Raw genomic sequence first — 23,855 nt, forward strand, 5'->3', positions numbered from 1 at the left:
AATTCACATTATCCATTTAACTTGTAATGGCTGCCAACATGTTTCATCTTGAATGACACTGTTTTTTTTTTTTGTGCTTTCAAAGCACATATTTTAACCTATTGGAATGTAAATGGATGTTTTGGCCTGTAATTATTTTCGGTGAAGCCCCCTAATTTTTGAGTAACGCAGGCCGTTTTCTGCTGGGAAAGACGATCACATGTAACATTCCTCTGGTCACATTCTGGACTCGGTGCTTCCTCCTTGGGGGGCACTTGGTCAAACATAACTCCGATGCTGGTGGTGCTTTAAGCTGACAGCTGTGAGATTACGCAGAGTTTGCCTGTTTTCTGCAACTGCGTGATGCACGTCGTCCGTCACACCTCCGATAAGCCCAGCCGTCACCTTGTCAAATTATCCCAGAGACCCTTTGACCTGGAAACAAGACAGGTGTGGCATATGATGATGCATTGCAAAAAAAGTACAACCCCAGGAAAATATTTGCCGTCTTGCAAAAAGCTTACAGATTTGATCATCACTGCAACATGAATTTGACTTCATGTTCTCTTTTTTCTGCAGTCGTTACAGTGTGAACATGTTCCCCAACCAAACGATTTGCATAACAATGTTCTATAGTATTCCTTTTTGCAACTTCATCCCAGACTCCAACCCCCTCCGTTCCCACTGACACCGTCTCCCATCATGCAACGGCTTTTCCACTTAGAAAAGATGAATACCCTTGACTGACAGCAGTCATCGTCACCCACTTTTTTTTTTGTTTGGATCAAATGTGTGTGTGTGTGTGTGTGTGTGTGTGTCTTTGTTTGCGAGTGTGTTGGTATGAGGCTTGATTAAACGGCATGCTTTAAATGTGAAATAAAAGGCGGAACGTACAAAAGATGGTTGTGATGAAAAGAGGAAGCGGGATTCTGTCTGGAATCTGAATATCAGTTTGCAGCCATAAAGATTTAACATTTTTATTGTCATGTTCTTCGTAGCAATGCAAGCATTTGTTACCAGTAATTAAATTCTTAGTCTTAGAAACGCAGAAATAAAAGTAAGGGAGTCACAAATAAAAAGTCGTTATAACAACTCATCATGCCACTGAAGAATCACTAAAGGAGAAACTTAAAAACACATGGATGAAGCTGCTGTTTGTTCTGTCAAGGATCCAGTGATAGAGGATACTTGGTATAAGCAGAGTGTTGGGCTAAAGCCCAGGAAGTGAAACACTAGCAAATAACATCTCCCATTCGTGGCGCCTCAGCTGCTCTCACTCAGGCTATAAGAGGAAAACATAATGTTGTTTCTGGGATCCTCCCAAGCAATACCAGCTCATAGGTTACCTGTTAAAAACTAGTCTGTTTTGTTTGAGAATATGCTTAAAAAGTCATCCGAGTACATGTGCTTGTGATCGCCTAGAGCCTGGAAAGTTTGTGATTTGAGTGTAATTCCCTCCAGATTGATCCGCTGATGTCAACGCTGTATTGATCTGTTGGTGCACTGATGGAAAGGATTACTAGAGGAATGTTATGGTTGATTTGTTTCTTGGTGACATGAAGATATCCATGTAATAGAACCAAATATCTGTATTGTGTTGGATGTCTTTTGTTTTGTGGGTTCTCTCTCCGAGTACTCCGGCTTCCTCCCACACTCCAAAGACATGCAGGGACCGGCGACCAGTCCAGGGTGAAATCCTGTCTTCGCCAAATGTCAGCTGGGATCGGCCCCGGCCGGATAATCAGTTACAGATAATCGACAGCTGGATCTCTCCTTTGTGCTTCTCAAAGACAGTAAAGAGAGAAAGTTTAACCAGAAATACTGTATTTGGAGTACTTTGATCAACGCACTTTACTCAGATGAGGACCTAACACTCGTTTCTGTTTTGATCGGCGATGATATGTTGTGGTTTCTTTCTCTGAACAAATGTACTTATTGTAAGTCGCTTTGGACAAAAGCGTCTGCTAAATGCCCTGAATGTAAATGTATGGAGAAATAAGACTTAGCCATGCTAGCAGCCCTGTGAAGCTAACATTTCAGCCTTGATTAAAGTGCCTAACCAATCAACGGTCTTCTGGTTATGCACGCCTGTCTCAGTCTCTCTCTCGCTGTTAACTGAACACAAAGCCTGTCAGACAAATAAGCCGGTCCTCACTGCAGGCCGGGCTGCAACGCCCCAACCGAAGGACCATGCCACGCTGCTCAACAACCAGTCGGCCGATTGTTGAGCATTATGTGGTTGTCCCCTGCTTGTCATACGGCATTAGTGCACGAGGCCCGGCCCGGGATCTGCGCTGACGCGTACCTGGTTGGGGGGTGACCCTGCCTTTTGTCTAGCGGCCTCGTTGGGTCAAGTGGATGTAGGCAGCAGCAGAGCATGTGCCATTATGTCTAGCATTCACAGGCAGATGGGCTGCTGGCGCTTGCCCATTAGTAGCTTATAGTATAACTCCACAGATGCCGATGACTCTGGAGCTCGACTAGCTGCCCTCGCTGGCCGTTTGGGACCGAGGGTTTAAATTTACATCACAAACCTCTATTTGACCACCTCGTTTCACGGCCAATGTGGGGCTAAGGCGCAAACAGCAGTGCGTTTTAACAATGGGTACCACATTTTCTATTAGCACATTTAATCCAAAGGCTCCAGCTGAGCTTATTGAGTGAATTTCTGTCCAACTGCTGTATGCATGTTTGCACATTTAAAAAAAAAAAGACCCCAAATAGTTTTGTAAGTTCAACCCCGTCTCCCGAGGTGGCCTGTTAGTCGAAGACTGACATTCATATGACAAAACATTCCGTTCAGCTCCAGCCGGTCGCCTTTGTTGCTTGACATCCTGTCGCTGTCTCCCGGCGAGCCGACAAAAGACGCCACATGGTGTATTTGTGTGGACGGAGGAGACAAAGTCATTCATTAAAATGGCATAAATGCTGGGAAGCAGTGATGAAATACCATGATGTGTGTGAAGTTATTGCTCCCGGTTTGAAAACGCCATCATGTCACATCCTCTTGAGTCATCTGTAAAGTTAATTTACGTAACTTTTGTAAAATTAGCTTAAAATAACTGTTGTTTACCTCAATACTCTTTGTGGGTGAAGCGCAATGCTTCCCCTGCTTCTTCCACATCTGCCATGCTGGCCGTTAAAGAACGGTCTTATCTCCCATTGGTCGGTATGCAGATAGTGGATGTTGGCAGGACCAGACAAGCTGAGGAAAAGGAAAGGTGTCAGAGGAAGCTAGGTGATTTATCAAAATAGCATGACCGATGCTAAGAGGGGGAGATGAAAGATAGGTGGGCCATGCTATAATATTTTTGGAAGAGCTGCACGCATGACAACATCTTTTAAGAGAATCCGCGTGGATGTCGTGCAAAGTTGGCGTAAATGCTCGTATTCGTGAGAAGTGGATGCAGGACGGGTGGCGATAAATGATTGTAGAGATATTAGTATTCTCAGCATTTCTTAGTAGGTTTATTTTTTCTAAACGGAGGAAGCCACGTTTTTGGTAATCTGACTTTGGCCATCGTCTGACGTAAAAATGAAAATCATCCACATGAACGGTTGATTGAGAAAAGGAAGAACATGTTTTTGGACTGTTTTTTTTTTTTTAATATGAGAGATCTTAGGTCTTAACTGCACTCTGCATCTCCATATCGGATGTTGTTTAACCTTACCTGGACGGGAAGAACATGGAGGACTGAAGAGAGAGTCTCCAGACTAGAGAGCATCCTGATCAGACTGCTACTCATTCAAAAGAATCAATCCCCACTTGGAAACCATTTGTCTTTGTTTGACCTCTAGAACTTTTTTAAGTAAAGTTTAGGCACCAAAAGAAGGTTAGGGAAACATCTTGGTCATGGTTTAAAGACATTGACTTTCGAAAGGAAACAAATTATTGTTGACCCTTCCATCTAACGCGTCTCTTTCCGACTCTCTTATCTCATCTCTTAACACTCTCCTTCACGTAGTCATAATTCCCATAATGGCTTGTTTTTGTGCGTTTGCTGCGAGGGCAAACTGTCCAGGGTGTCAACTATAAATAATGGCACGGCCAGTCCCACCCAGGTCTGTTTGCCCACTTGTCATGAGGGAGAAGATTTCCAGAGCATCTGAACCAGGTCACAGGTCCTTCTCAAAAGGCCATGAGATTTCCTCAACTCTTAATTATCCTCTGAGAGAGCAGTATAGAGTATCGTATGTCTCTTATATAATAGGGTTCATGATGTACTTTATTTGTTAGCACTTGACCACCGATTCTACCTTCCTGCTAGCTTCTCTCTTGTCTCTGCCCTCTACCTACGCTGGCAGCTGAGATCTCAATCAGTATTTATTTGTGTATTCGGGCACACAATCAGTGTGTTTTGTCCTCCGTCCAACTCCTGATTGGAATACACTTTGGAGAGCCTCTTTATGCCCCTTTTGTGAGTCTTTTTTTTTTTTTTTGCCCCTTCAGCAGCAGCCGAGGGGACGTCAATGTGTTGGCTGCACAGTGGAGCTCTCTCAGAGTTGGACTCAGAGTTTCCATGGCTGTCCGCTGCCTGCTTTGATAAATGGAAGTTCTTAGGTTGGCTGTCAGGCTCCTCTCCCCCTCGGGACTCCTCCCCTCCGTTCTCACTCCTCCACCACGCCATTTTTCTGTTGTGGGTGAAAAATCACCTCGGGGAATATAGTGGACTCTCAGTGCTGGCCTGGAGAGTGGAACACCCAAAGAGGGGTAGAGGTGGGTGTTGTCCCCAGTGGACCATGAGTCAACATTTGCTGCTAATGGGCTCTCTAAATTTACCTCCTAATTAACCCCCTCTCGTTGCCCCCAGCTAGCAACACTGGCCGTGACCTTGATGCACGGGGAAGCAAGAGAGCACGGCTAACGTCGCGCTTTGTTCCGTTCTGCTTAAAAATCAGCGGGACGAGGATTGAATTATCGACATCTCGGCTCAGGAACTATGCAAATGTTAACACTCCCGATGGAGTAGAGGATTAGAAGAAATCCATAAATGAGGATGAAGAGACTCCTCTGAGAAGGCGTTGTCCATCTGGGCGTGTGTTAGTGCAGCTGACGGAGAGAGGGGAGAGTATTTGTTCTGAGTGGCAGGTCAGAGGTCAGCCGGGGAGCGGAGGGTTTTTCACTCATTCACACCAGTGCCGTCCCCATTATTCAGCCCGGCCCATAATCCCTCCAACCTGCCTCAGAGCCGCTGCGAGCGCCGGCACAGCTACGACAACAAACACGGCTTCATCATCATTAAAAGCGGCTCGCAGCATCCGCACACAAACGTTAGCCTCTCAGACAGCATTTTATAAACAAAGTAAGGAGCCAACCAGTGTTTTTCATGCTCTCCAAAATCCAGGGATCAGCGCTGTGAAAGACGAGAGTCGGGCCGACCTGTGTGGTTTCAGAATATTAACTACTCAGCATGAATATGGATTTCCCACTTGCCACCTGCTGTATTTTCGGTGAAAAGGGAATACATGTCATGCCACTTGAATGTATCCCACGACACTTATTTATGTGTAACGCAATTATAAAAAATAATAATTGATCTTTATCAACAATAAACGTTCCCTGCTGCTCTCCATCTCGCCCAGTATCTCCAGTATCATGACCACCCTGCTCTCTCCTGACCCAGCTTGGAGTAGGCACCCTGCCTGCCCCCCCCCCCCCCCCCCCCCCCCCCTCCCGAGATAATCCTGATTATGCTGAAGTGTGTAAGGGAGGCCAGGGATTAGCTTTCACCCCAGACCCCTCCTGTCCTTTAACCTTTCACCTGTGGCCCTGCAGCAGGGCTATTGAGGGCAGCTGCCTGTGGCAGCGTGTGATGTTTTCATGATTTTTTTACAAAGTTTCATGATGATGGGTGTCTGGAAAATGAACAAGAATAACATATAATAGTCCATCTATTTGTGCAGGTGGAGGATTTGGATTTACATTCCTTGTCCTCTCACATGTAATCCCTCCGTATCCTCCTCCGATGACCACATATACAGTCTGACATGATCTTAATGAGGTCTGGGTTTGCAGACCAGACACGCGGTGGAATAAAGCAACGGAATGACCTTTCCTGTCAGTTGAACCGGAGTTCCTGCGCTTCTCCCTCGTGCTTTAATTAACCTTTCCTGTCATCCAATCCAGCTGCAGATCCGTTATAATCTCTTCGTTGCCGCTCAGGAAGCAAACTCGCTACTTAAATCAATCGTTCCTCTGCTCTTGATTTGTGCGGTGGGAGACAGGTGTCCCTGATTTGATGCGAGGATCAGAGAGCTGTAGAGAGGATCTATTTCTGTGTACACACACACACACACACACACACACACACACACACACACACACACACACACACACATAGTGTATCAGTGGCAGACGAGCGTGAAGAGCATCTGAGTGACAGCATCCGGAAGCTTGGAGATAAAAACTGTAATCTGGTGCCAATTATTTGTCCTTGACAGGCACAGGTAAGCAGCAATCAGCCTCATTGACATGTGTTCTGAGTCAATAGTCCCGGCCCCAGTGGATGGTGAGAGGCTGATTATGAGGTGCTGAACGGAGGCAAACAACGCTGCGACAGGTCGGGCTGATAAGGCTTGCCGCTCCTGTTCGCCCCCCCCTTCTGATATCTGCGATGACCTCTCCCTCCTGTGTGCTTACACTCACAAAGACACGCCGCCGCCAGACACTCGGTATGCACTCGTGATCACACGCAGACTTTCACGTTGATTGTGATTCAGCCCAAACGTCCCAAGCAATTCCATATTTTAGGTAATATGCGTGTTATTTGTTGACGAGAAGTTGGAGGAGAAGATCTACACCACTCTTATCTGTAGTTCAGTAAGGAGCTAGAGCCCCGAAGCTATCGGCTTGGTTTAATCCAACAGGAAGCAGTGAGAACATGTCTATCAACACCTCTTAATTCCCTCCCTGTCAAACCACAACTTGTCCTTTTTAACACCTCTGGTTGCGTAGCAAATTAAACAAATGAATTACAGTCATTAACAACAAGTTCATTCGTGAGTTGTATTTTCTTTTTTTTCCCTTTTGAGTGATCCATTTCCCTCTTACTTCCAGTCATTATGCTAAACTAATCGCCTCGACTTCAGCTCCATACTTAATACACAGACACGAGAGAGCTGTTGATGTTCTAATGACATAAACATGTCATTACTGGCTCAAACGCGAGGCAACTTGTTGAGGTCATTTTCAGTGCAACTAATAATCCGACGCCGTCTTTATTCAGCTGAGGACAGCCCTGATATATAAGCCGTTTGTGTCCATCACTTGATGAAGGAAATCCACTCGGAGACTCATCTGTGCTCGCTTGGCTGCAGACAAGCTGCAGCAAGGTGGGGCCACACCTCTGCTTTATGAGAACACGAGTAGATCGGGGAATTCAGACAACATGCCAGGGATGCCTGGGCAGGTATGTGGGTTTTATTCTGCCGTCTGCTTATTCAGACGCCCCCTTCTCTCTCACCCGTAACACACACACACACACACACACACACACACACTGACGGGAAAGAAGGGAGATCTGCGAGGCAGATAACGGCTTGAAAAGAAGTGGCGGTGGCCACTTTGGACATCTCCTTACAGATTCCAAACAGAGGTCCCTTATGTCCCCACATTGAGGGTGACCCAGGAAAACCACGCCACGGTACAACTCTTGGCCGAAAGGCTGCATACCTTGGCCGCAGAACAAAGCGGAGAGTGACACGGTGCGGAGGGATCGCATCAACAGGTGGAGCGACTACGGGCTCGGTTTACCAGCAGATGTCATTCATTTTCTGGCGCGGGGGGAAGGAACAGATTGAGTTTTATCTGACCAAAAAGATCTTCAACCAACCGACGGACAATTTCACACACACACACACGCACTAAAAATAAGAAGTCGGTTCAGCTCTGTCTGCCTCTGTGTCTGGTCGTGATTATAAAGATCTCGCTGGGAAACTCGGCGATGCACACCAGATCCTGAGACGGGACACTTGTACCCTATCATTGGCGAATTACACCAGCCGGCTATAAATTCAACACGATGTCAAGGCTCGGTTTTTGTTTTGTAAAACTTGTCTTCGTGCTTCGGAGGCATGCCCACTTACGGCTGAGCTGCAACACACAGGAATGCCTCGGAGAGCATGAATTTGTGCTGACAATAGCGCGTGTGAGTGCTTTTGAGGTGGACTGTTATCACGCCACGCTCCTTATCTCACGACGCCACGGGCATTATTTCAAAGTGAATGTGTTGGAGCATGTCTCGTCTCGCAAAGATGAAGCACTTCTCCTGATTGCCACTTCATTTTCACAGATGAACATGGCCTGATGAATGGAGTTAATGCATAGTATAACTATGAGCGTTATTGTATTTCAGCTGAAGGCACTTGTAGTCTTTATGTGGGCTTTAAAGGCACTTTGAAATGAGTCCCATGGGCTGTCGATGAAGTCCTGGTTTACTCATGATTCCCCCCCATTATGTCTCATATAATACAATCTCCTGCAATGCAGTTTCATGTAGTTTGACTACAGGGCTGCATACCAAAAAAGGGTGCTGTGGTTTGCATACATGCAGCGCCCACGGACTGCTTTTATGCCTCGCCAGTCCTTGTTCTTCAGATTACCAGTACTTTACAATCAGAGACCTCGATCAAAAGATCTTATCCCTTCCATTACATCTCAATTGCATTTGAATTTGGAAAAAAAAATTAGGCAAGAACAGTGTGTTTTTATTGTGGTTGATGGATGATTAAAAAGTTGTCCAAACCATAATTGGGTGTCATTTTCTTGCCAATTTGCAGAAGAATGATAATTATTTTATTTTGAAAGTGTTTTCACATGATTTATTTCAATATAATTAGGATCGTATATGCGTTGTGTATTTTTTCAACTGCCAAGAAGGGTTTTAAGTAATTATATCATTGCTACAAGTTGAGAGAGTTGAGTTTGGACCTCACTTGCTGCGACTTTGAGCCAGTGATCCTGAATGGAGTTGGGTGAGAGGAGATGGAGAAAGATAAAAAAAGGTTGTTGGACGTTCAAAGGCAGTAGCTGCTAACTGATAATGTGATTTGATGAATGTTTATTGGTAACACAGTATCTGTCTGTCTGCCTGTCTCGTCCCCCTCGTCCGTCTGTCTCTCCACTCTCATTGAACTTTTCGGTGACCTAACTTGTGACAGCCAGCAGAGTGCCGCTCGCATCGCCCCGAGTGTGAATCTGAGTTCAGAAGTGATAAATGTGGGATGTCAGCTGGTGACGTCTGGCCGCCCTGAAGCTCCGGTATCGTTCAGCGCTCAGCCTGCCAGTGCAGCTCGCCGGCTAAGTGTGTGGCTGACGAGCAGACAAGAATGGAAAATGAGACGGGACTTTTATGGAGAAAGAATGGAAGACTGTGTGTGTCTGTGTCTGTGTGTGTGTGTGTGTGTGTGTGTGTGTGTGTGTGTGTGTGTGTGTGTGTGTGTGTGTGTGTCTGTGTCTGTGTCTGTGTCTGTGTCTGTGTCTGTGTCTGTGTCTGTGTGTGTGTGTGTGTGTGTGTGTGTGTGTGTGTGTGTGTGTGGGAATTATCACAGTAGCTGTGATTAATCATCATGTTGCTGTCACCACCTCTATCCAACTTTACGGAGCCCATGTGCTCGTTTAATGGAGGGCTGGGTAATCTAAGTTCTGATCCTTAACATTTCAGTTTGGTTGGTTTGGCAACACCTCTGTTACCGGTGGCAACAATATAGGCAAACACTGTTTTTGATTGCTTTGGTACATTGCATCGCCACCGACTTGATTTAGCAGCAGCAGTAAATGCTATTCAACTACTTGTCACAAGGTCAACATGTTCCTACTTGTGGACTAGTTGGCTAGCCACAGTTAGCTTGTTCATCTCACCATGCTTTCATGCTAACGTTACAGAATATAAATCAATTGCATATATCGGTTTCTACCAGTAGATGCGGTCACTATGCATTTAAAACAATATGTAGAACTCAAATACTGAAATATTTGAATCTAAATCCATCAACAACACCAATAAATCCACATTGGATTAGGATTCACCAATCGTAATTTTTTTTTCCCGATTATTTTTTTTCTGATGTGCCGATACAGATTTTTGCAGTTTCCGACTTTCCCCCTCAGAATTGACGGCCTCTCCCCAGACTCACCTTTTTTTTCACCAACTTTTTATATAAAATGAGTCCAACAATCAACAAAAAGAAGTCGGTGAAAGCAGTCACAAATTCTGAATGTAATTTTTTAGTTTTTTTGTTATTGTGATCTACAGTGGTGATTTGCATAAAAACAGATCATTAAAATGATTGGGAAAACCTTGTTGAAATATTTGGTTTGATTAAAAATAATCTCTGCATTAGTAGTAATTATATATAAGCTTCTCAAAGCTGAAACAATTGTATTTTTAGTAAGTTTCTTGCCCAAAGCTGAATTTTACAAGATTAGATTTGAACACATCAAATTTAATTTACCTTTTAATTTAATCCAAATGTTTCCTGAATAGTTTGAACGCATCATAATGAAAGCCAATGCAACCTCCGTGAAGTTCATTGCGATTTCTTCGTCTATGACAGTGGGAAGAAGAATTAAAGCGTATTAAATGTGTGTTTGGAGACAACTTATGAGAGTTACATGGGTGACAACCATGTCTATTCCTATTTCCTGTCTTATCCACCCCACTGCATGTTGGGATGTCGCAGCGTGACGGCAGCATTTCACAGTTCCTGAAGGAGCGGAGAGCGCCAGCAGCTGAGAAGCTTTCTGGCAGAGGATTCATGTCGGTATTTCAAAATGTCCTGTGCAGGTGGAGAGCATCATTTTTTGATTTTCCAGCAACGTAACGAGGCATTCTGCTTCCTCCTGGTCAAGATAAGCTGTTTAAGGGAGTCTCCGACTTGGCTGAGGAGAACAGTAGGGCCGTTTGTCTGCTCCCATTGAAGTGGAACATGAACAGGTCCTCTATCTAGTTTTTCCTCTGCAAATAGAACGCCGCAAGTACCGGCTCAACTTTCTCGAGCTCCACTTTCCCCAAGTGTAGTTTTGAAAGGGAGCAAGAGAAAGAGAGACCTCCTATCGGATTCTCTTAACAGCTCGGGAGGTAATGGGAGGACCGGGAGAAAAGGCTGCTTTCCGTACACCAGATCTCCACTTATCTCCCCGCACAACCCGAGTGAAACCTAAACTCACGCTCACCCACAATCCCAATCTGCCCTGAGCAGCATGCAGGCCGTTTGAGAGATTTTACACCAGAATATTGAAAAGAATGAGGCGATCTGTTATGATACAGTGTGAGATGAAGACTGGGAGTGGTGGGCGGCAACTTCTCTGCTGCAGCAATATCATTATTCATTCACCAAGACCTTTGCCCCCATCATGGCTAGATGGAATTGGTCAGACTTCCAGGCCCTGAACATTATCTGCTATTTAGATTTTTTCTTTTTTTAATGGAAGTCATGTTATTTGATGCACAGGTTAAAATGAATAGCCATTTAGCGTTTTCTTGACGCCGCAATGCTGCCATACATCAGTGAGTGATTTATGGTTTGTCTGTTGTCATTCAGCTCCGACTCTCGTGAGATTCTCTGTATGCCTCCTTGCTTTTTTTTACAGACCTCCCATAACCGGATTTAGCCTGTCCATAAGCCCATAATGGCAGGATGTAATTTTAGTATCGGAGGGGGGAATATAAAGAACGGCTTCTGTAAATTAATTTAGGGCCGTGCGAAGGGAAGATTTGGCGTGCCATTAGCATACATTGTGACATCAGCTTTTGCATGTGTGGTTTGGATTTACATAGATAGATCACCCAAATACAGAAGGAATGAAATGACCAAACCAAGGGGCATCCCTGGGGAATTGCAAAAAAAAAAAATCCTCAGCCTACACATTTCTCTCGTAACCACGTCTGTGGTTTGTGTTTTTCTACTACAGTATTATAGACACAGCTTGATGGGAGAAAAACAAACATTTTTTGAAATGCATCTCCCCACTCTTCTTCTTGCAGAGTTAAAGTCTACAGGCACGGCTCACCACTTTTCCTTTTTGCTGAACTCGACCGACTATCGGATCCTTCGCATGGATGAGGACCACGACCGCATGTATGTGGGCAGCAAAGATTATATCCTCTCTCTGGACCTGCACGACATCAACAAGGAGCCGCTCATAGTAAGAACTGTCCCACTCGGAGAATAACGCTGGCCGAGGACAGGTTTCCATCTAACCCGCTTCTTCATCTCTCTCCCCCTCAGATCCACTGGCCTGTTGTCCCCCAGAGGAAGACTGAATGTGTCCTCTCAGGGAAAGACACCAATGTAAGTATTCAAATCGCTCAAGCAGTTCGTTTATTAGTCATTCATTACCTATATTTTAAATGCCAAACATTTCCTGGTTCCTGTTTCTTCTATCTGTTCTTTTTTCAGCGAGCATAATAGACATATTAATGAACACTAAAGCAACCAAAGTGTTGCAGCTCTATTGTAAAGTCCTGCACTGGGGATTTCCTCAATATTTTGTCTTATCAAGCAATCCGTAAACCCCCAACGCTCCAGCTGATAGAAGCCCAGCTGTAAACCACCTGCTCCACATTTAAGCATCACTTTATCTGGTGATACCATAAAAATAACGTGTTTTTTCGTGTTGCTGCCATGAACGTTGGGTCAGTGGAGGACGTATTAAAAGCTGTGACTTGCCGTGAAGCTCTTATTCAGCGTTGCATCCCTGATTGCTGATTGCATACAGCTGCAGCCAATTAAGCTTTGGCAGGAAACTCTGGCGTGTGACATTCAGTCGTCCCCCCGTCAAGAGTTCAAGACGTATTCCAGCGCCGCACATGAATCGTCGTACATATTTTCTTATTAGTGTTTTTACCATAATCTAATTTTCCGTGGTTTTGCACAGTGATTATTTTGAACCTTTTGTTGTCCAGGCAGGCAGAATGATGCAGCCGCTGGAAGCCAGAGGGCCCGTGTGAAGTGTTAATACGATTCAGACGTTCAAACGCAGCCACTACCGGTCCCCCCCCCCCAACACCCACACACACACACACACACACACACAAGGAAACTCATCATTGAAATTCATATAAAAAAAGCCGATCCCCCCCCCCTCGGAACACACTCGTCTCCCCCATGTTGGGCTAATAACCCGGCTCTCCCCTGCTGGTGGAGAGCTGCTGTTCATTTATGCGTGTTTGGTGACCCCCGCCTCTCACAGCCTCTGGCTACGTCGGCCGGCTGAGTGCGTGTGTGATTCAGATTTGAAATTTCATCACTAAAATAGGAAATATCATTGTTGAGCGGGAGACATTTTGGAAAACGGGCTCTTTAGGGAATGACAGATGATGACAATTCAAAAGCAATCCGGTGGGGATGTTGGTTCAGGCAGGAGGTCAAAGGCAATCATCCCCACTGTGCTCTCTGTGGGGGGGAATCACACACACAGGCCCACATGCGTACACACACACATACACACTTCCTCTCAAACCTTTGACTCGTGCATCTGTCGCGTCGCTAAGACTTGCCAAAAATGGCTCCACCCCCCCCTCTATCCTGCATACAATCCTGTTTTTTTTTATGCTTAGTACATCCTTTCTTTTTCGCCAGCTGTCACTAGCAGCCGACATGATGGACAAATCTGAACAGATATCATCGGCCTGTGCATTTCCGTACTGAGAGTTTTGGTTTGGGTGGATTGAGACGGGGAACAGCTGGTTGGACAAACAGAGATTAGAAAGCACAGAGCGGTTTTTTCGCCTCTTTTGTTTTGCACTCCAAAAAGAAAGTGTTGTCATCGTCTGCATTCTAACCACTAAGATCATTAAAAAGCACTACAAACCACATCAATGTTGAGATTTTAGAGACGCGCACACCAAGGATGTCTCTTCTGATAAATTGTATTTTAGAATCTTAAAAAAAAAAAAAAAAAAAGCACAATTTCCACTCGACAGTATTCTTTGGCCAAAACGTTTTTTTCAAGTCTGACGGAACATTGATTTGCATCTTCCCTCGGCCCCCGTAGCAAACACCCTCCACAGCTGAGATGCACTGCTTTCTGCCGTCCTGTTATACGCTGTTTGGAAACATTTCCCCCTCTGGCAGCGTGGTCTGATGTGAAGCCCAGGCCGGGCCGGCGCAGAGAGCCAGGGAGCAGAGCTGCCAAACACAAGGCAGCCAACAGCGGAAAAGATAGATGTGATGGTTTTTACGCCAGGCAGAGCGGTTATTAACCATCAGCGGGACGTTATATATTATACAACCATTTTTCCCCTCCATTGTATTTTCATAATCAGTCATTCTTTAACCAAATCTCTCATCCCGTTTTTTGTTTTTTTTGCCCTCCGACAGGGAGAATGTGGGAACTTTATCCGTCTGATTGAGCCGTGGAACCGGACCCACCTGTACGTGTGCGGGACGGGCGCGTACAACCCCGTCTGCACCTACGTGGACCGAGGACGCAGGTCACAGGTAACCCAAGACGCACGCGGCGCTGCCGCCGAGACACTTTGACCTTCGCTCTCGGCTTCTTTTAAGAACCTGTCAATCAGTCTCGAGTCAGGGGGGGAATCGCCCTCACGCTGTTGCTCCTCCGGGTTTTTCACGGCCTTCTGCTTCTCCTCCATCATTTGCGGCCTCTTGCTTTTTCATCGATTTTTGTTGCAGTTTCACGGTCTGGAAGACTCAAAGAAAGAGCTCACGGTTCTATCTAGATCTCTATTATCCTAGAATCGCTGTTGGGGAGGAACAGAACTGCTACTGCTTAGAGATTGCTGAGACCCCAATCCTTTCTTAACCGCTGGGAATAGCATGTTGACAGTATATCTATAGCAAATACCATTTCGCTTAACCCTCCCCCCCACCCTCACCTGTTTATACACAGCAGAGCCTTTGGCCTGTCTGTCTGGCTGAGAGCCTCTGAAAGGCCATCATTACTGATGGGGACTCTCATCCATCACCAGCCTTGTAGCCTCACCCTGCCTCCCAACCTCCCTCCCTGCCTCCCTCCCAACCTCCCTCCCTCCCTCCATCCAGGCGGAGCTGCAGCAGCTGCCGGCCCGGCTAACAGTCCACACACACTTTGCCTGTTTAGTCTCACCGTTCAAATGGAGGGTTCAGATTTCAATGTAAAGGTCAGTCCGGCCTCTTGTCATTCAGCTTCTCCCTCAGGCCCCAAATGCTATGTTGCTTCACACTGTAAAGATTTTTTCGATGTAAACGGAAACCGATTGTTCTGAAATGCTCGGGCGGAGGGCTTCAGACGCCTTCATTCCGCGGTTAACTCAACATTTCCCCTCGACAGCAAGTGTTTTTAACGGCGTCGACCTGTCGTTCATCGTGAAAAACCGACGCGTTAAAAAAACCAGTCCTAATTGTTTAATTCAGGAGTGTGATTCAGTCTTGTCGTTTACAATCTATATTCATGTATTTATTTTAATTTGTTCTATCCTCGCTTTATAAATGTGATGCATTTGTTTCAGTGGTTGCATTTTTCCTTTTTTCCCCCTTTTCTTTTCTGGCACTGCATGGTTTATGCATGGAGTCTGCAGCTGTGTTTGCTTGACGTTGAGTCTAATCCAACATGGTTACTAAATCATAAATGTCACCCACCAGGCTTTCTTCACTTTACTTTGACCACTTGGACATTTTTTTTATTTTTAAGAATTCTTCTTGGAGTCAACTTGTTTTTTTCCGGCCCATCATTTTTGCACTTTTCACTATTTTCCCGCTTCTGTTTATTTCCTGGTCATCAAGTGAAATACACTTTTGTTCTGGGCTTTCAAATCTCGTAATCAGATGGCCCAACTGTGCCATGTCTCTGTTTTAGGGGTCCCACTACCTACAGGCACCCCAAGCTGGAGGGAGAACAAGTCGGGCAGCAGACTTCAGCACTACATCAGAGCCTTTGGAGGCCAAGGTGGGCTGAAGAGATTTTTGTAAAGGCTCTTAAGTTTGGTGCCCACCTGGACTCCTTTTTCAGTCTCGGTTGGACTAGTAGGGATAGTACAGCTATCCAAAAAGTCTTTCACGGGTCTTGAAACATCAAGATTTTAATTATTAACGTGAATATATATTTATTTTTGTTAATAACATGCTTTTGTCCAACAGGCTCTGAGAACGTTTTCTATATGAGATTCTCACACATGTTCTCCCCATTTTGGAACTAATTAGTTATCACATGAAATATTTTTGTTTTTGACTGTGATTTTAGCAACAGTTTTAAACTCTTTATACATTATAAATTATGTTACCGTATATCATTTCCAAACAAAATATCAAGTATGCTCATATAGCCATGAAAATGAATGTTCTTTTAATGCAGAAAGTCAACTATAATAACAGAACGACTGTGTTGACTGAGTCAGTTATCACCTTAGAGGTTGATTTATTGTTTGTTTTTTTTATTCCAAATGATAGTTTTCACCTTCACACTTTATCTTGTTACTGGAAAATGAAAATATCCAAGAAGAGGTCAAACAAATGAGGCTTTGGCATTATGCTGCGTTCCCTTACATATTTCCTACCTGTCAGACATCAGCCAGCTTTGAAATACCCGACAAACCTCATGTAGACGCAAACCTCAGTGTTGACACAGATGTTGGAGATGTCCTCTTGCTCTGTGGAATAATGAATTCTTGTTGGAGCCACTAACATCAGAAGCATGGTGGATGAGTTTTTGAATTGCTCTTAGGATTTTTTCCCTCCACCTCTCCATCTCACAGATAACTGGCTTTTTTTTGTTCCCCTCAGCAGATCCAATGTTTAAAACTGCTTTTAACATCTAAGTATACTTCAAAGTGCCTTGTACATGTGGCAATCAAATAATCCCCCCCCCCCCCCCGCCCACTCTCTCTCACACACACACACACACACACACACAAGAAATACCTTAAACACAATAACTCTGTCATCAAATCAGAAATGAAAACAAGGCAATTATTAATTATGTTTTTCCCAAATTCTTTCCCCTTTTATAGGAATACATTTTCCGACTTGAACCTGGTAAAGTGGATTCTGGGAAAGGAAAATGCCCTTATGACCCCAAACTGAACAGCGTCTCTGCTTTGATCAGTAAGTCCCTGCTTGTTATTTTTTCCCTTCACACAACGTGTACAGGCAGCTTTAAATAACTGTCTTTGGGAAAATGAAGAAGTTCTGTAATGTCATTGGTTTTTAGTCTGTGCATGCCTCGAAATGATAGTTTCACAGACTTCATGTGGGTTTACACTCTGAATGATTGGATTTAAATATCGCCTTTCAGTTTTTGGTAGCGTTCACTTAAAATCAGATCTACAGTCGCTGCCCCGAGGGTAATGTGCTCCTCTGATCCTTATTGTGCATTACAGTGTATGTAATGCACCAATGTAAGGTATCATTTTATCTGCACATTATTTTCTCCATTAATTATTTGTTTTGTACATGAAATGAAAATTAACTTTGAAGAAAAAAAACCTAAAGACAGTCACTTTACAGTCATATGAGACGGAGGAAGCTGCAGCCAGACGATAATATCATCTGGTTAAAATATTATATATTATATAAATACATATTATTTGGTATTATAATAATTTTCGCTCTAGTACAGTTTTAGTTTTATGTTTGTGTTTTGTCAGACGGTGGGTGGTCTTTTGTTGTCAGCAGCTTACAGGTGGTCACGCATGGCTCTGTCAGCGACCTGTGTGTCTGTGTGTGTGTGTGTGTGTGTGACAAAGTCAGTGTGTGTGTGTGTGTGTAAATGTATGTGAGTGTGTGTGTGTGATGGATGGAGTAAAGGTTTTGTTTTCTAACGCTGTGTCAGCTTAATCCCAGCTGACCTGAACGAAGCTGTGACTTGTAGAAACCACAGTGAGACAGCGGAGGAAGTTGGGATTCCCCTGGTTTCGTCCTCAGGACTTGTTTTTCATGTTTACTCCTCTTCCTCCCACTTGTGACTTGCCTCCTTTCAATCCCACTTCAGTTGAAGTTTCACCCTTGTTTTTTTCACGCATGGAAAAGGACGTTGATTCATCCAGTCAGATGTCGAGACACGATGAAAATTGTGTAAATCCAGCTGTCCTTTAGAATTACACTGATTGGCCTAATGAGTGTTTATAAGTGTGATTGCAACACGATTAGAGGTCAACGTCTTCAACCCAGACGTGACATTTCTGACACTACGGGACGGCGTTCCCTGAGATTCTCAAAGCAGGATGCGTTCAGGCACTGAAGCGTGGTTTTTAAGAAAGTTTAATCACAGCTGCTGTACGTGCAAACCCGGAGGTGATGATACCACGGTTTAATGACGCTACACGCTGGTTAGTGTGACCCGAGCGTTTTCATCTGTCGTGACTTCACCCCTTCCCTCCGTCCCCTGTGCCCGACAGATGGAGAGCTGTATTCGGGAGTCTACATCGATTTCATGGGAACAGACTCAGCTATCTTCCGTACGCTGGGGAAGCAGACAGCCATGAGGACAGATCAGTACAACTCCAGATGGTTAAACGGTAATGTCTCTGCTGACAGCTTGTTCTGCAGCCAGCATCATCTCTTTCACTCATCTCTTTCCAGGCCCCTTTTTAATTTATTCTCCCATTCCTTGCACTGCTGTAATGTCTCATGCCGGCTCCCGCTTCTAGCTGGCCACTTTAGCAACGAGAGCCTCTCGGAAACATAAAAATGCGCTCTGTAATTGTTGACTGCGTGCCTGCGTCGCCTGGCCACTAGGTCAGTAACGTGGCAGCAGGGTGGAAATGATCGAATGTCGACTAACCTCGGCTCTCTAATGAACCGTGATTGTCACGCCGTTATAAATGCTGGTTGAGAGCTTTCGGTTGATTTTTGCCAAATCAATCGCTGCCTCCCTCGGTGTTGCTGGCTCCCGGATTTTTCCCTCTGACCCCGTTGCCCTGACAACAGTCCCTGGTAGTGGCACACGGAATCGGGACACCTGAGTCCCGCTAATCAGCCATGTGGAATCTGGAATCCCCTCGGATATTTCCCCTCCCCCAATAACATGGTTCCTGGTTACCCCCCCCCTCCTCCTGGTTTTGGTTTGTCCTCATTTGGGACCCCGGCCATTCACGGTGGGGGGGGGGGGGGGGGGGGGTACCCAGCGGTGACCCAGTAAGTCAGCCAGTGGGAGCGTAGTGTGTAGCCACATTAAGCATTGTCTCTGGGAAGAAATAAAAAGGTCGGGGTCCAGACAGTTAAAGTGCTATTCTGGGCTGCAGGCTACTATTATTTAGGTTACAGCAGTAACAATAGACCTCCGCTTCGTCCAGTTTCTCTGTGACACGTTCACTGTCATCATGTTAGTGAGAGTGTTTGAGCCGAAGACGCTCAAATATAAACCGGGAACTTGTTATGGATACGACCTCAAGTTCTCGACCATGGAACCCGTCTCACAGTATTTTCCTTAAGGGTCATCCATCAAAGTTTAGCTGAATTAGCCCAGCAAAGAAATCATGTAAAACCATTAAGACTTAGAGGATATGCATTTCATATGTATGACTCACTTTGCTAATGTCTCACATTTTCTTGAAGCTCCGCTTAAGAATTAGTTTTAATAGTAAAGTTCACACTGGAAGCATGTAAAAAAAATCCTATCTTATTGAGTTTTGAGGTGGAATAAAATGTGATAAAAGCTGAGGTTGACATACACAGCTCTTGTCTGTTTTAAATGCTTGACACGTCTAATATTAACACCAAAGCCTCAGCTGGGGCTCATCACATCATAGCTTGTCTGATTTTCTCTCTCTCTCGCTCTCTCTTGATTTTTTTTTCCTACAGATCCCACATTTGTCCACGCACACCTCATCCCAGACAGCGCTGAGAAGAATGATGACAAGCTCTACTTCTTCTTCCGCGAGAAAGCCTCCGAGATGGGCCAGAGTCCCATGACCCAGTCCCGGATCGGCCGGATCTGCCTGGTGAGTTATCACGGCGGTTCGGCAAATCTCACGCTGACCATCCCGACTGAAAGGTTTCAATGTCTCCGTAATGGTTAGTTATAGTCTGTAGCCTGGTTCTTAGTCTCTCAGGGGCCCATGAAGACAGTTTCATGATCATCAGTAATTGCTGAGCATGAAAGAGCAACACACGCCAATTACCAGGCAACAAAATCTCTGCCTCAAAAGCTAAGAGTTTACTTCAGTCCACATCTGTATATATTCATATACATGCATGTGTTTACTCACTGATGATTTATGACCCCGGAGTGATTTGTTTTTCACTGAAGACAAATAATGACGCAGTGGCCAAAGTATTGGGGGAAATAGAGATATTTATCTTTTTACCTGATAATGATGCTAGAATGATTAGTGGGTTTTTAATGTTTTTATGTTTTTTGGGTGGTTGTTTGGAAACTCACAGTATTCAAATTTGGCCTGAGAGAGAGAGAAGCGATTGTAGAGCGAGCTTTAGAGTGATTGAAGAGGGCAACGCAGTGAGTCAGAGAAATAAAACGTTGTTCTGAAGCTCTGAAGCTCTGAAGCTCAAACAGACACACATGCATCTCCTGCACAACCTCGCAGCATTTTTAACGAACGCAGCTGATTGGCTCGCGTCAAAAAAGAAGAAAGGGGAGGAAAAAAAGCACTAGAGGATCACCAAAGTCATTCAAATTGATCCTTTTAAGGAACATTTCATGGTAATCCACCTGACAGCTGGTATTTATCTACATACCACAAACGTCCACCTGCTGCTGCTGCCAGGAGGAAAGTGGAGGGATCATTAAAATGAGACGGTTTCACCTAGAATGTGCATATAAAATACCATCGCCATCCAACCAGCCAATGAAGTATTACTGACTAATAATAATAAACTTTTCTATTTGTTTCTAGAATGTGTTAAACCACCATTCAGTGGATAAAAAAATGTCTCCCAGCACGTCATGTGGCCTCCTGTATAACGTCTTGACTTCCAGCCCATGAATCATTTCCCGTCGACTCTGAATCTGGCCGACTCCTGTGCAGATGGGTCTGAGCCGAAACACAGAGCTGATCTTTTATTCATGCGGGCCCAATGTCAACAGACCGGGTGGCGTTAGTTTTGGCCGGTTGTTTCAAACAGCTGTGGGTCAGACGTGTCTGGATGACTCCTGTCTTCTTCTCCCTGCAGAACGACGACGGCGGACACTGCTGTCTGGTCAACAAGTGGAGCACGTTCCTGAAGGCTCGACTCATCTGCTCGGTGCCCGGAGCCGACGGCGTCGAGACGCACTTTGATGAACTGAGTGAGTTGTTGTCTCCTCCCCTCCCATCGTCGAGCCTGTCAGAGCATCCGCGCTGCTTTCTTTCATCTTCCGGACATTTAGGCAGCCCATCCTCTCACCAGATGTGTCCCACAAGCACCACATGTCCATCATTTTAGTCAGAGTTTCTGATCTATATGTAAACTTCAAAAGCAAATATCTTTAAATACATTTCACAGATCACATTACAGTTGGATGTGAAGCATGAAATGAATGGAAAGTGACCGTGTCGCTACAATACAAAAGGAGACTCTCCAGGCGACGGACTCAACAGCTTCCTCATTGGCAGAGTTCTCCTCATACCTTCACCATGATGTTACAGTTTTAAGGCCTTCAGCATTAGCGTCTGCTCACATTTTGCCACGGCGTCGGAAGCAAGCAAGCAAACCTGCGTTTACAGTAGCTTGTGTCTGCTTACGGACGGCGATGCGGGGAAGGATCCCAGCTGCAGCTTTAGATTAAGGAATCACCGACTCATACATGTTAAGCTTGACATGTGTATTCCTTTGAACTTGGACGTGACTCCTCTGTTGTATGTAACATCGTGAGAGGTGACGCCTTTTACTGTAAGTCTGTGATCGCTCCGCTTTCAAGCACCATTAAAGTGGTTTTCAGAGAATTTATACGAAAAGAAATGATAAAATCACGAGAGATTGAAAAGCAAATACGCACACGCATGCAGAGTAATCATAGTAAAAAGCAGCCGGGATCAGTCCCACCCCCGTGGACCGCCTGTCCGTCATTCACATGACTGACAGGATTAACCAGGGATTTGTAGTATCCTCGGAATTATAATGACTGGAAAGCAGAGAAAGATTTGCTGCTCATACCACCAGTTTTTTTGCTCAATTTTAGTAGAAAAAATGTGCTCTCACTAATTTCAGTGATTTAAAATTTTCCCTAAATCCAGCTGAAAAGATGATTTCAAGTTCAACTCAAATGGATAATGTAAAGTTTTCTGTGAGTCAAGTGTTTAAAGAAACTGCACAAAATAAAAAGTGCACAGAGCCTCGGAGTACTATAATAACTACAATGCACTTTTCTGGGAAATTTGACCTTTTTTCCATGCATGTCATGGGAATCTGTGGCACTGGAGGCAGCTTAATGACTTTGGGGTGAACCAGAATATTCTGGTGGAAAGCGTAGTGTCTCTACACACGGACACTTGGCTGTCAAATGTTAAGGGAAACAGTCAAGACGGGTTAACATGGAAAGTAAAACTGTAGTGAAAACCACAGATGCATGTAGTGAAGCTCTTGACATAGAAACCCATCCCATCCATCGTACCCACAATCTGAATTGCTTCCTTCAGGAAAGCACTCTAAACCTACCACAAACCTTAGAAACCTGCTTAGACCTCGCCTGATGGTCACATGCATTCATTTTCCTTTATTCCAGTTGTGCCCACATATTGTGACAGTATTAAATAATTCACCCGCTGACTGCATCATGCACAGCAATGAGCTAAATGTAGAGTAGCATCTGTTACTCCCGCTGCGATGAGGCTTTTGCGAGGAGCAAATGTATGTTCTGCATTAGGAGCACTCAGCGTCGGTGAGAGGAAAAATACTTTTTAGTCGTCTATCCGCAGCACAGCAGGTCATTTGTAGTCTCGGCGGCAGATGTGCTCTCGCGGTGAGGTCATCGAGAGTCCTGTGGGGCAGCGCTACGTCCCGTAGCTCCATGGTCAGTCCTCCCACAAACCCCAGACAGTCTGGTAGAAATGTATTCTGTCTCTGCTGGTCCTGATGGAGGCTTCGGAGTGGTTGTTCGAGGACTCGGGGGAGCGAGCCGAGTCGGTTCAGACGGTGAGGCGCAGTCACGGCTGCAGAACAGAAGAGGAAGCCGGGGAGAAGATGCAGACTCGAGATGAAAATGTCTGCCAGAAAAAATGTTATTGCCTTTTCTGAGATGTTATTATTTGGGGTGGGTAAAAATATCGATACGGCAATATATCGCAATACTTTGCTGCCCAATACAATATCGATTTTTGAACTCCAAAGATCGATTTAAAAAAAACAAAGATTCATGTTTATTTTCAATATTTATTCCAGTGAATTTCATGGGAATTAATAAAATGGAGAGGCTGTTTTGAAATAGTTTTGACTCAATTTGTGCTCTGATCAATAATATCAGAATATCGTGCTATGTATCGTATCATTACCAAAATATCGTGATATGTATCGTGACCAAAGTATCGTGATACATATCGTATCGTGACCAAAGTATTGTGATATGTATCGTATCGTGACCAAAGTATCGTGATATGTATCGTATCGTGACCAAAGTATCGTGATACATATCGTATCGTGACCAAAGTATCGTGATACGTATCGTATCGTGACCAAAGTATCGTGATACGTATCGTATTGTGAGGTTCTTGCCAATACTCACCCCTAGTTATTATCGAGGGAAACATGTTTTTTTTTGTCACTATTGTCTACAAATCCCCTGATCTGGTATGAAGACATTAGATTGTAATTATTCAACAACCTATTTAAGGAGCATCCTTCAGGCATCGAGGAGTTATATCATATGTAGTCATTTAAAAGTTTCCAGACACAATCCCAGAGTGAGTCATAAAGACAACTCTTGTTTTTTACATATCCCAAAAAAACCAACACCTTTATTCCCCCCGCTGTGCGTTCTTTCTCTGCTTCCAGTCGTCGGAGAC

General features: G+C 44.7%; 1 protein-coding gene across 1 annotated transcript in view; it reads left to right on the plus strand.

Moving 5' to 3' along the window:
• sema3fa (sema domain, immunoglobulin domain (Ig), short basic domain, secreted, (semaphorin) 3Fa) overlaps window positions 1–23,855 on the plus strand; it is a 45,600-nt gene that overhangs the window by 14,108 nt on the left and 7,637 nt on the right. Inside the window, exons 3-10 of the mRNA XM_084020730.1 lie at window positions 11,964–12,124; window positions 12,208–12,270; window positions 14,302–14,421; window positions 15,779–15,868; window positions 16,929–17,022; window positions 18,315–18,434; window positions 19,720–19,859; window positions 21,049–21,163. Coding sequence (XP_083876856.1) covers window positions 11,964–12,124; window positions 12,208–12,270; window positions 14,302–14,421; window positions 15,779–15,868; window positions 16,929–17,022; window positions 18,315–18,434; window positions 19,720–19,859; window positions 21,049–21,163 — 903 coding nt within the window. The remainder of the gene's footprint in view (window positions 1–11,963; window positions 12,125–12,207; window positions 12,271–14,301; window positions 14,422–15,778; window positions 15,869–16,928; window positions 17,023–18,314; window positions 18,435–19,719; window positions 19,860–21,048; window positions 21,164–23,855) is intronic.

Source organism: Eutrigla gurnardus, assembly GCF_963514095.1.
Source record: "Eutrigla gurnardus genome assembly, chromosome: 2".
NCBI lineage: Eukaryota > Metazoa > Chordata > Actinopteri > Perciformes > Triglidae > Eutrigla > Eutrigla gurnardus.